Source organism: Hoplias malabaricus, chromosome 4 (assembly GCF_029633855.1).
Source record: "Hoplias malabaricus isolate fHopMal1 chromosome 4, fHopMal1.hap1, whole genome shotgun sequence".
Taxonomy (NCBI): Eukaryota; Metazoa; Chordata; class Actinopteri; order Characiformes; family Erythrinidae; genus Hoplias; species Hoplias malabaricus.
In genome coordinates this window covers 25,448,333-25,460,376 of record NC_089803.1, presented here as the reverse complement: position 1 = coordinate 25,460,376, position 12,044 = coordinate 25,448,333, and the positions used below count along the sequence as shown (strand labels likewise).

The following is a 12,044-nucleotide window of genomic DNA, read 5'->3' as shown; positions in this document are numbered from 1 at the left end:
AATGTTTAGTGACGTTAATTCCCTTTTGCTCGTGGAAGCTCTTAACTGACAGTGACAAGGTGCCTTACAGAGGACATTTAGCATCTGATGCTACAGACACTGTAGATGAAAAAGCTGTGATATGTTTTAGCCTCTCCCTCCCTCTGTCTTTGCCAGGAAAATGCCCTGGCCTGTTTGATGGGAGTAACACTGTCACAAGCCCTTCCTACCAGACACAAACATGATTAAATACTGCATGGCTGCCTTTGTCATTTTGCTCCTCTCTTGGTACATTTTATTATTTCCCTCCTGGTATTGATTTTTTGGCCTTTTCTGAGACAAGGTACAGAGCAATGAATAGTCCCTCTGTATAACTCCCACACCAACTGTCAGCAAAGACTTGAGGCGCAGTACAAAGACCGCAGCCAAAGTCAGAGCTAATGCATCCCTGACACAACTCTGGAGCTTTTTTGCAGTTTAGTAACTTTTTTATTTGTCCCATATAGAGGCCAAAAGCTCAGATTATGGAATCCTCCAATGACTAAGACACCCACATTTATCATTGAGAAAAGGCTTTTAAGTGCTAATGGATTTCATCAATACACTCCCCTAATGTGATGTGCACATTACATTGTACAGACTTGTTTAACAGGCGATGCGGATGGAAAGAAAGGGCAGAGAGAGAGAGCAAGAAATAGAGAGAGAGAGAGAAACCTTCACGAGATTTAAAGGTCCCCTACTGTTTATTTTTTATTTTATTAAACACTTTCTTTGTTGCTGTTTTAAATATGCACTTTTTTATTAAAGAAAATGACTTTTTTTCTCCAAATGTCACTGAAACCTTAAGGTCATTAATTATGAGTTAAATATGAATTTGACATATGAATTTGAAATATAAATGTTGCTTTATGCAAGCTGACATTTTTTGTGCCTTTGACTGACATCACTACGTTAAGGAAAAGTAAGGCTACTATTATAATTAATCAGCCCTTCAGCAATAAGTTTAGATCCCCAGCTTGGTCAGGAACTCTACCCTATACCATCAAAAGCCATTGGGCTAGACACCTAACGTTGCATATCCTACATTAAAATGATTCAAATTCTAATGGGCTAGCTTTGAAAATTTCATCATGGTCACATTAGGTGATAGGGGATATTTATCAAGCCGGAGGATTATAATTAGCTATTAGCTATATACTGGTTTGTAATTTGCTAATGAGACAAATTTAGAGCAAAATTACACAAAATAATTCAACCCTGGACTGGAGATGGGTGGGGTGGAGCCTCTGCAAAACATGTGACAAAAATTCTAACCTTAAAAATGAATTTTAGCAAGCAAGCTAGCAGATCTGTTTGGTATTGCTAGATTACTAATGCAGCTAGCTAAAAGTACATATACCAGTACTATAAAGGCTCACATGTAGCCTTACTACTAACATGTTATGGGATACATGAAGGTTTGGACATGAACATTCCTCCTGTCCATGGCTTTTTTGTATAGAATAAGTTTATGATTGGCCCAGCACTGTGTTTTGCTCAGCTGTCAATACAGACCTCCAGAAAATGAACTGACCTTGGGGTTATATTTGGGCTGATATTGTTTGGAGCATTAATGCTATAAGAAATGAAGCACAGCCACTTGTTTGTAGTGCAGTCTATTGGTTGACAGTGTGATTGAGTGACTATTAGGCAGCAGCACAAACACAGTATTCTTACTAGTTGTGTTTTGTCTGTGCTAGCAAAACACAGATTTAGATTTGTGAAGTTATATTTCCATTTGCGGAAGACAGTAGACAATTGGTCTGTTTTTTAAAATAAACCTGGACTTATAGAACAGCTACAGTCATTTATGATGCTCTTATAAATGAGGATGCCATTTCTCACCAGTAAATAGTTTACATGGGGAAACAATGGGGGAAAATGATTTTCTTTTTCTTTGGGGGTCATACTCTGGAGGTCTGTATTTGAAAATCTATATTTGAAAATCTAATAAGAATGGAAAAAAGATTTCATTTGTCAAATGCTGCTGCAAGTGACTCCTGGAAGTGTTACAACACATTTTCCCACTTAATTCGTGTTGGCAAAATCAGCTCATGAATCTGATTTGTCCAAAGGGACGTGGTGGTTCAGGTAAATGTTCTGGAATAACTCGTGGGTAGGGTGGAAGGAAATAAATGGAAACAGAAGACAGAAAGTTTAAGTATGTTGGCTCTGGGTATTTGAGGCAGCTCACAGTTTGTGCTGTGTCACAGTAGTAGGGGCAGTGATGGATGGTGCGGATGGCGTCTTTTGAAGTGTCCTGGGTGTACAGTAATGTTCCAGAATACAGCACACAGCCACTCCGTCTCTGTCCTACTCGACCTTCAGCCTCCTGCAGACTGTACCGACATCACCTCTGTATATTGAATTCACTCTGCCAAATATGAAATATGTGAGTTTAAAGCAGAACTAGAGAAATGAACAGAACAAAGGGAAAACAAAAACTAAACACGGAATTAGAACAATGCTAAGAATACATACTTACAACACTGAAGAACAAACAACAATTCAGGCGTTTATATTCACAGGGAGGAATACAAGGAGCACAGTATGTCACCACAATAACCAGTTACTCCCAGGTGCAACACATGTCAGGGTGTTTAGCAAGGAATGAACAAGGACAGAGAAATAAACAAAACCACATGAACAGGAGGGAAAGAGGGCCGGCCAAGTCTGGATGTTACAATATAGCAAAACATTAACAGAGCACTGAGCAAAGTGATAGAGTCCTCCCAGTCCTGCAGTGAGCACAGAGCAAAACATCTAAACATGCCCCAGGACTGCCGCTCATCACATCAGCTACACATGACTACACCCACTCACTGCTTGCTTGTGAGGCATAGGGTTTAAAAAGCGTAATGACTTAACGAAGCTGTCGACAAGCTTAAGACAAAATAGAAAATAAATATTTTGTGAGGAAGAGAGGCTGATATTCAGAATAAAGTTGTTTCCCACCAGTTTGTAAAACCATAATGCAAGCTGTGGTTGTATTTTAATTCAGTGTGGTTAGACTTTACTTCTAGAGGGCTTTTAACAACTGGAAATATTACACAGCATCTTTACAGAATTCTGGGTGACTGCCCCAAGTCAGTGCTGCTCAGGTGACAGTGGCAAGAAAAACATGAGAACATGAGGAAAAAAGCTAGAGAGGAACATTGATTCCAAAAATGGACCCATTGTCCCCTAGTCAACCCTGAAAAAAGAGCATGATTGTTATTAATGAAAAATGATGGATTTACATTAGTGGAAATAAAAATAAGAAATAAAAATTTTGGTTACACTATGACATTCTTCTTACCATAGATGCACTTTTTATTTTTACAAATACACACTGCAGTGCATCTGTTGCTCTTCATATTGTATTATCCCCTTTCACCCTGTTCTTCAATGGTCAGGACCCCCACATTACCACCACAGGGGCTGTATGATTTGGGTGGTGGATCATTTTCAGCACTGCAGGGACACGGATATTGTGGTGATGTGTTAGTGTGTGTTGCGCTGGTACAAGTGGATCAGACACAGCAGTGAAGCTGGAGTTTTTTTTAACTCCAGTCTGTCCACTCTGTTTGTCCACTTTGTAGATGTAACACATTAACACAACCCCACCACAGGGCAGATACTTCAAGACTGTTAAACAGATGATTTGTTTTCATTGGTTATTACTTTTATTAAGACAATCAGCAGCCAGACTTAGCTGTCAATGGAGTCACAGTCCCTCCTACAGGAAGTTGTTTTGTGCACGGCATTCAGAGCAGCAGGTCACTGGGAACTTACAGCTCTGCTTTCAGATAGAGCTAACGTTAGCTCTGTTTCCTTGAGAAACTACATTTCATTCTTGCTCAACACATCTGTTATAAAGCCCCGCCCCCCAACAACACAATTAGTGAACTGGCTCTGCAAAAACCAAAGCATTAACGTTTGCATTTGTTTATTATTATAGAAAGACTAATTATCCTTACTCATGACTGAACCAGGCCCACCCAGAGTTCTATTTCTGGCTAGACCACTGTACTGGAGGGTGAAATGTAGCTTTTAAAGTATACAGAGCAAAAGATGGACTAAAGTATGTAGCTGTAGAACTACAAAATGCTCCTAGTTGTTTAGTGGAGCTGATAAAATAGACTATGTCTTGTAGTTGTAGTGTTTGTAGAATAGTAGAGTGTTATTTTGATTTGTGTCTTTCACTCAAATTTTCCCACCCTTTGCATACCCTGTGTGTGTGTGTGTCTGTGTCTATGCATACATGGCCACTCACCTGCTTCATTCTTCTCTGACCAGGTGTGTTTCTGTTAGAAGAGGAATAAAACCAGGGAAAGAAAATGTGATAATTTTAACACAATTGTGTACACATCTGTCTGTGTTGCTCAGTCCTCATGAAGGTTATGGCTTGGTGTGTGCATAATGTCAAAGCTCCTACCTGTATGTGTGTGTGTGTGTGTGTGTGTGTGTGTGTGTGTGGTTGCTACCTCCATTCTCAGCGTGGAAAATGCCCTGTCTTACCTCATTAGCAGAAGGATAACGAGAAGTGACGTGGTAATTGCTGAATGTCTTTAAAAGACTTGTAGCATGTCAGTTGCTAGGTGAGTGTGTCTTGCCAGAGGACCACACATTGTGTGTGTGGGTGTGGGTGTGTGTATGTGTGGGCATGTGTGTGTGTGAGTGTCAGGGGAGTGTATTTAGGGGTCCTTTTTTGTGTGTCAGTACCTTGGTATGAGGTCTTCAACATATGTGTGGCTCTCTCTCTATGTGTGTGTGTGTGTGTGTGTGTGTGTGTGTCTGTGAGAAATATGAGGGTGACCTTGCATGCTGTGAGTATGAGGTAAAAGGAGGCCAGTGCAGTGTCCTCTTCTCTCTCGCCCTTTCACAGTCAGGCTTTCATCCCCAAAGGCCCTTTCCTAAATCAATACTGTACAGTGCAGATGTGAAGACCACACTCATCTTCTCATCTTAGTTTGAAAAAGGTTTCTCTCAAGTGCTTGCTCTCTCTCTCTCTCTCTCTCTCTCTCTCTCTCTCTCTCTCCCTCTCTCTCTCTCCCTCTCTCTCTCTCTCTCTCTCTCTCTCTCTCTCTCTCTCTCTCACACACACACACACACAAACACTAATTCTTTCTCTCTCTTTTCCCCACTACAGTGGCGCCCTTTTCTGCCAGGCCTGAAATATGAGGTCATTGATTCTGCCTACATCTCTCTATACACAGGTAAACACAAACATGCACTGCACTATTTAATAATACAAATGTACTGTATTATTATTATTAAAAGGAAAAATGAGGAATGAGCTATGATGCTTATTATAGTGGCTTTCAGCTTAAAGCAACACTAGGTAGTAATTTATATTAAAATAACAGCTTAAAAATCATTGTGATGTTTCACTGACCTATTCTAGGGAGAACAGAGCCTTTGCTATTGCCACTTTGAGCTCAGCACTGTAGAAACTCCACTATGTAAATTTTGAACGATGGTATGAAACCACCCTTGTCCTCCTTAATTTTAAGAAATTGCTGTAAAACTTGACAAAGAGAAAAAGTACCAAATGTTTATTTACTTTAGGTTTATTACACAAGCTAGAGGAGCACCTTCAGCTAAGGGTGCATTATGCCACAGGCTACAGTGAAAAAGAATGGCTCTAAAGAGAGTTAAAAAAGTCATCATGTGAAGCATCCTAAACCCTCATGCTCTTGCTTCAAACCTTGTGGAGTTGTTAAGTAATGTCAAATAGACTTGCTTATGCCTGTCACTGTGATAACGAGCCCGTCTGCCTCCATTTTGAGGCTGGAGTTGCTCATAAACACAGGCAGAGATGGCACTTCATCACTGAGATGGTGGTAGAAGTCGTGACTGAGCTGTTTCCAGGTTCTGCATTTGCTGTTATGCACTCAGGGAATTGGGCCCTGCATGTTATCAGGAGGAAAGCTACGTGACAGAGCCATGTCAAACTCCTAGAAGTGATAGAGCAGTTTCCCCCCACACTAACAAATAAAGGTATTAAACTGTCACTGAGCTGGTACCTCTCAAGGGTACGTCTACAGTACCTTTAGTTATGGACAAGAATTGTAGCGTGGTAGCGTGATACTTATATTCAAATATTTATGTTGTCCTGGAATCACCTTCAGTGGACTGACACTTCAGTGGTCCTGTCACAGTTTACTGGGCTGGTATCTTTTCACACTCACTGGGGTGGTATATTTCACGGTCACTGGACTGATACATAGTGTTTGGAGTTATTCCATTTACATGTCATTTTATCTTTCACTGTCACAGAGCTGTTAGTTTTCATTTTCACTGTTGAGGTGCCTTCAAAGCTATTCCTTAAGTACTTTAATTTAAAGAAAAGATTTGTGCAGTTCTGTTTTAAAATTTACATTCCAGTTGTTTATTTCATACACTTTATAGACTCCAGGATATTTATTTTTACATTTTCGGTAAAGGTAATAAAATTATGTAAGTTAAACAGCTTAAAAATATATGTCTTTGTTTCCTTAAATGTAAAGTATAGTGAAGAGCATAGGTTAACATTTGGGGAAAACGTCTGGACTTAAAGGCCACTGTTGTACATTTGAAGGTACACACTGTCTGTAACTTTTGTAAATAAACTTTACTTTTGTACTTGTACTGCACCCATTTTCTGATAAAACATTTACTGTAATCAGAGTTTGAAAGTGATGTGAAACTGAAATCAGGAAGTTGAAACTATTTGGACAAGGAAGAGACAATCCACATTTCCAGAAGCAGATCTTATCACTCTGTGGGTCTTAACTGTCCTTCATATCGTTGCCATGGGAATGAAACTCTCTCCTGAGAACTGTATTTATTAACTAAATTTTTCCCTGTTTCTTCCTCTTCTCCTGTTTAATTCCTGTCTGTACTCTGGAAGCCTGACTGATTTGGTTAGGCACTAAATATTGCAAAAAGCTGAACTCATTCATGCTGTTAATTTGACAGTTTAATTTGTGTTTATGCGTCCATTCCCACAGCAGTTTTATGGAGGTGGGAGAAAGGGATTGTGGGAGACAGGTTGCTTAGCAACCAGCAGCCAGCAGAAGCAAGAGTTGTCCATGTTTAACCCTCTCCTCTCTTCTCTGGAGACTTGTAGCGTCTATTGTGCTTCAGAAAGCGATTGCTGCTTATTGGTGCTTTAGAACCCCCTCCTCTGAAAAGGCTTAGACACTTTCTTAGCTCAGTGACTCATCCAGTTCACCTGGCCCTGCTGTTCCCTCATCTACAGACAGGCTTTATGATCCCAAATGTGGGAGGTTAATACGGCAAAGTTCAATATCACAATATTTCAAAATATTTACTATTTCATTCATCCATTATCTGTAAGTGCTTATCCAATTCAGGGTTGCGGTGGGTCCAGAGCCTACCTGGAATCATTGGGCGCAAGACAGGAACACACCCTGGAGGGGGCACCAGTCCTTCACAGGGCAACACAGACACACACACACACACACATTCACACACTTTGGAGTCACCAATCCACCTACCAACGTGTGTTTTTGGACTGTGGGAGGAAACTGGAGCACCCGGAGGAAACCCACGCGGACAACACACCAACTCCTCACAGACAGTCACCCAGAGCAGGAATCGAACCCACAACCTCCAGGTCCCTGGAGCTGTTGACTGCGACACTACCTGCTGCGCCACCGTGCCGCTTTACTATTTCAGAATATTTAAAATATATTGCATCAGACAGGATCTTGTAAGCACATAAATAAGTACTTAATGCACCAGCATAAAGTGAAATACTGTGATATTATTGTAAATTAGGCCTCTATGCTTGTAAGTAGCCAAATTTATATATTTACTATTTTGTATAGCCAATTTTAAGAAGGGGTGTAGGTGGTCAACAGATTTAAGTTAAATGTGGCATTTATAGGTGTGAGTGTGAAGGAAGACATCTTCAAAGTTACCATAGAAAATTTTCATATCTTCACACAGAACACTGGACTTGAAGATGTTATCCTGAAGTGTGCGTCCTCATATGCTGCCTCTTATATATTGCATTTTTCCAGTGCATACAGCATCGATTAAAGTGGCTGAAAATGTGCACTAGAGCTGAAAGAGTGTCTGGATTTTGTGACCGTGCTAAATGAATTTGCACCATGCCAAATTAATCTTTAAAAAGAAAAAATAAAAAAACTCACACCGTTAGCTGTAGCAAATTCCTCTCTTATTGCCTGTGTGGCTGATGGCTAACACAAAGCCTCCTCTGTGAAATATACAGCCGGTCGACACATCTTTATGAGCTGCCACTCACACCGTTTTTGTATGTGCTCCACTGTGCTTGGAGAAGTGAATTAAGTGCCCAGTTCTATAAATGTGACCTAACAGCTAGACCTCTCATTTGGCTGGCATCACTGCACACTGACAGCGAGAGAATGAGAGCTAAGTCGTCCCACTCTCTGAGACCAAAGTCAGTTTTGGTCTCACGGACCCCTGGTTACAAAGAGCTGTAGCCGTCATTGGATTTCAGTTGAAATCCTGTGAAACAAACCAATTAAATAAAAGTAAAAAAGTACTTTAGACTGTTTATCTAGTGTTAGCCATGGAAGGCTCTTACCATAACACTTTTAACTAAAAGCAATTTTAACTATAATAGAGTAAGGTAATATATTGTTCACTTACTAAAGTTACTGAATATGGACCCTTGAGGGTACCACCACAGTGATAGTTTTTCTGACAGTGTATATGCTACATCTATAGTGAATAGTTTATTTACACAGGTAATAAAAAAAGGCCAGAAACCCTGACGCAAAATACACATGCTCAGCTCACCAATGGAGTTATGAAATAACAAGTTGGGCACAGCAGCATGATGGAAACTCCTCATTAAACCCATTCCACACCCTAGAAATCCTTCCCTCTCACTTCAGATTCCTGTAAAAATAAACTGCGTCTTTCTGCCATTTCGTTAATTACTGCTTTCGGGCCAATGTGAAGATGGGTGGGGGAGGGGGAATCTCACTTCTGTGTCCACAGCTAAGCCGCACAGATTCCTCCCTTACCTTCTCCACCCCTGTCTCAGGCTCAAATCTTCCATTATAAGGGTATACAAGTTTTTATTGTTATGTTTTTATTTATTTATTTTAATAAGATTTTTTAACATATCACAGAAATCTCCTCAAAATCATGGTCTGCCCGCAGTGCCTTACCAGTGGAGCATCACATTAGTCAATATGGGTTTCAATTACCTAACCTAGCAGAGTTGGACAGTTGGTGTTCTCCTCCGAGTGTGTTGAGGTGTCCAGTGAGCATGTACAAGGTTCTGTAGAAGCATTAACTCTCCCAGCGTAGTACGATCAGTGACTCAGTGAGACCTCATTAGTGGGTGGGAATAGCGATGACAAGAAATTCAAATTGGAGAGAGATTTGGGTAAAAATAAAAATGTGTTCTATGATATTATATTAGACAGAGAGAAAAATAGAAAGAAATGTATTGGCCCTGAGGGAAATCAGACCGTATTTTACAGAAGTTATATACAGAGATTAATTTCTTAAAACATTCCAACAACTTGCATATTCTTTCTTCAGCAGCTTTGCAGCTACATTCAGTGTGCCCTTAGCTGCACTGGTTGCACATTGTAAAATAACTGAGCAACCTCGAGCTCGCCTTCTGAAGCCTCTGTGGGCTCATTGAAACTGCCTCTCTCTTTAATTACACACTCCGACTCCAATTAGAGCACAATCTGACACGCACATAAATCAGGCCTCTTCAGAGAGCTGGGATGGATGATGGATGGACGGATAGTTGGTGGATGATGGATGGATGAATGGATGCATGGATGAACGGATGGATAACTGGATGTGTGTATGAACTGATGGATGGCTGTGATTAAAGCCCACTCTCTTTGATGGTAAACCTTTGATGTAAACAGAGGATGGTCAGCAGGTAATCATTATATCTCACTGCTGCTTATTTAACTCGCTTTTCTGGTGAACTACTAAATCTGTGTGTAAACCATTCAAGCAGCTGGGTGTTATTTAATTTAATGTGAGGCATCCACTCTGAGGGATGAGACATAGCGTGACCGTTAGCAGCAAAGTGATTGGTCACAAGGCTCATCTGCATTTTGCAGCCATCTGTGACATTAGTATTGCATATTTCAATATTATTAATTTACACTATTTTACAAACAGTTTCACACACAGGCAGTTTAATAATCTCTCCTGTTAATGATGTGTTATTGACATATAGAATACAATTCTAAGCTGAAAAAGCTGAAAATCCAAAGAAATATTTAATTTAAATACTTTTGTGGGTTTTTTAAATACTAATTCTGTGAAAAAAAGACAATGCACAATTTCTGTCACATTTTTAGACAGGTTTCAGCAAGTTAATTGAATAGGTTTGGAAAAAGAAAGTATTTAAGAAACAAAGGAAACATTGTATATATTATATAATGTTATATTATAATTTATTTTGAGTTATAGAAAACAAGGTAGTATGTGGAATGCCCTGATTCATCACCCTGGTAAAATGTACTAATATTAACATACAGCCTCACTTTTCATTAATGCTTTTTTTACTTTTTTATTATTATAATACATTTAAGGTGTATTATATGGTGGTGCAGCAGGTAGTGTCGCAGTCACACAGCTCCAGGGACCTGGAGGTTGTGGGTTCGATTCCCGCTCCGGGTGACTGTCTGTGAGGAGGTGGTGTGTTCTCCCTGTGTCTGCGTGGGTTTCCTCCGGGTGCTCCGGTTTCCTCCCACAGTCCAAAAACACACGTTGGTAGGTGGATTGGCGACTCAAAAGTGTCCGTAGGTGTGAGTGGATGTGTGAGTTGTGTTGCCATGTGAAAGACTGGCGCCCACTCCAGGGTGTGTTCCTGCCTGGTGCCCAATGATTCCAGGTAGGCTCTGGACCCACCGCGACCCTGAACTAGATAAGCAGTTACAGACAATGAATGAATGAATTAATTTTATTCTTACTTTTAATATCACCATAACTCATTTTTCAACAACATGCTTTTTTTAATATCAATGATTTTTTCTGGGTTTCTGCCATTCAGAAATATATAATGCTGCATATTAATATTGCTATTGTCTTATTGTTATTATTGTTGTTGTTGTTGTTTTGTAAAGCACTCTACATTGCAGTTATCGGAAATTTGAGTTTGTGTCTGGTGGCAGATTTGCAAGGAGAGCATAGAGTTTGAATGAGTTTTCAGTAAGACATTTGGTTTGGTAACAAACAATAAATTGTGCAGCTCTAATTTCTTCAAACAAAGCAATCTCAAACTGCAATCAGATGGTAATCGGACTGGTTCTGTCCAGCTTGGAGAGAAGGAGAAAAAACATGAGAGCTGGCTAATGTCAACTGGCATTTTAGGTCATGCCTGGGCCCATTTGTAATTCAATGGAATGACTTCTACACTACTCCCGGAGGAGTGGACTAGAGCTGCTCTGTGGGACTGGAGCTCATGGAAATTTCAATCTATCCATTAATCAATACAGGCCTAAAACAGTGTACACCTGATACCCCCTGTTCTCTCTCTCTCTCTCTCTCTCTCTCTCTCTCACTCTCTCTCGCCCTGTGTGGTGTTTGTGTGAAAGATGAGAGCAGTCTGAAGATGAACAGTGTGGATCACATCCCTCAGACGCTGGCCAGCCGCAGCCGAGTCCAGGGGGAGAGTCAGCCCAGCAGCCGGCACGGCGCCGACATGCTGAAACCGGACCCCCGTGACACCTTCTTCAACAGTGAGCATTAATCTGCCTCTTTTTATCACCGTTTCTATTATACAGTCTCTTTTGTTTGCTCTATTAGTCTTGTGGTGCACTAAATGTACTGCTATAAAGGAAGCCTTCCCCTCCTCCTCTGCCTCTGTCTCTGCAGCACCAATGATTGACCCGTCTCGGCTAGACAATGTGCTGCCCTCCTGTCTGTACTCACCCACTTATGTCGTTAAAGACTTCCCCATCGCCCGCTACCAGGGCCTGCAGTTTGTAAGTCTCAAACATACACACCCACTGACACACAGTGAGTTTTAGTACAGGGTCAAGGTATTGAGTGACACATCATGT

The 12,044-nt window shown here is 40.6% G+C and overlaps 1 protein-coding gene across 1 annotated transcript in view; it reads left to right on the top strand.

Annotated features, from left to right (window-relative positions):
- Positions 1-12,044, top strand: part of b4galnt4a (beta-1,4-N-acetyl-galactosaminyl transferase 4a) — a 170,375-nt gene that overhangs the window by 148,037 nt on the left and 10,294 nt on the right. Inside the window, exons 9-11 of the mRNA XM_066668549.1 lie at positions 5,150-5,216; positions 11,577-11,720; positions 11,857-11,966. Coding sequence (XP_066524646.1) covers positions 5,150-5,216; positions 11,577-11,720; positions 11,857-11,966 — 321 coding nt within the window. The remainder of the gene's footprint in view (positions 1-5,149; positions 5,217-11,576; positions 11,721-11,856; positions 11,967-12,044) is intronic.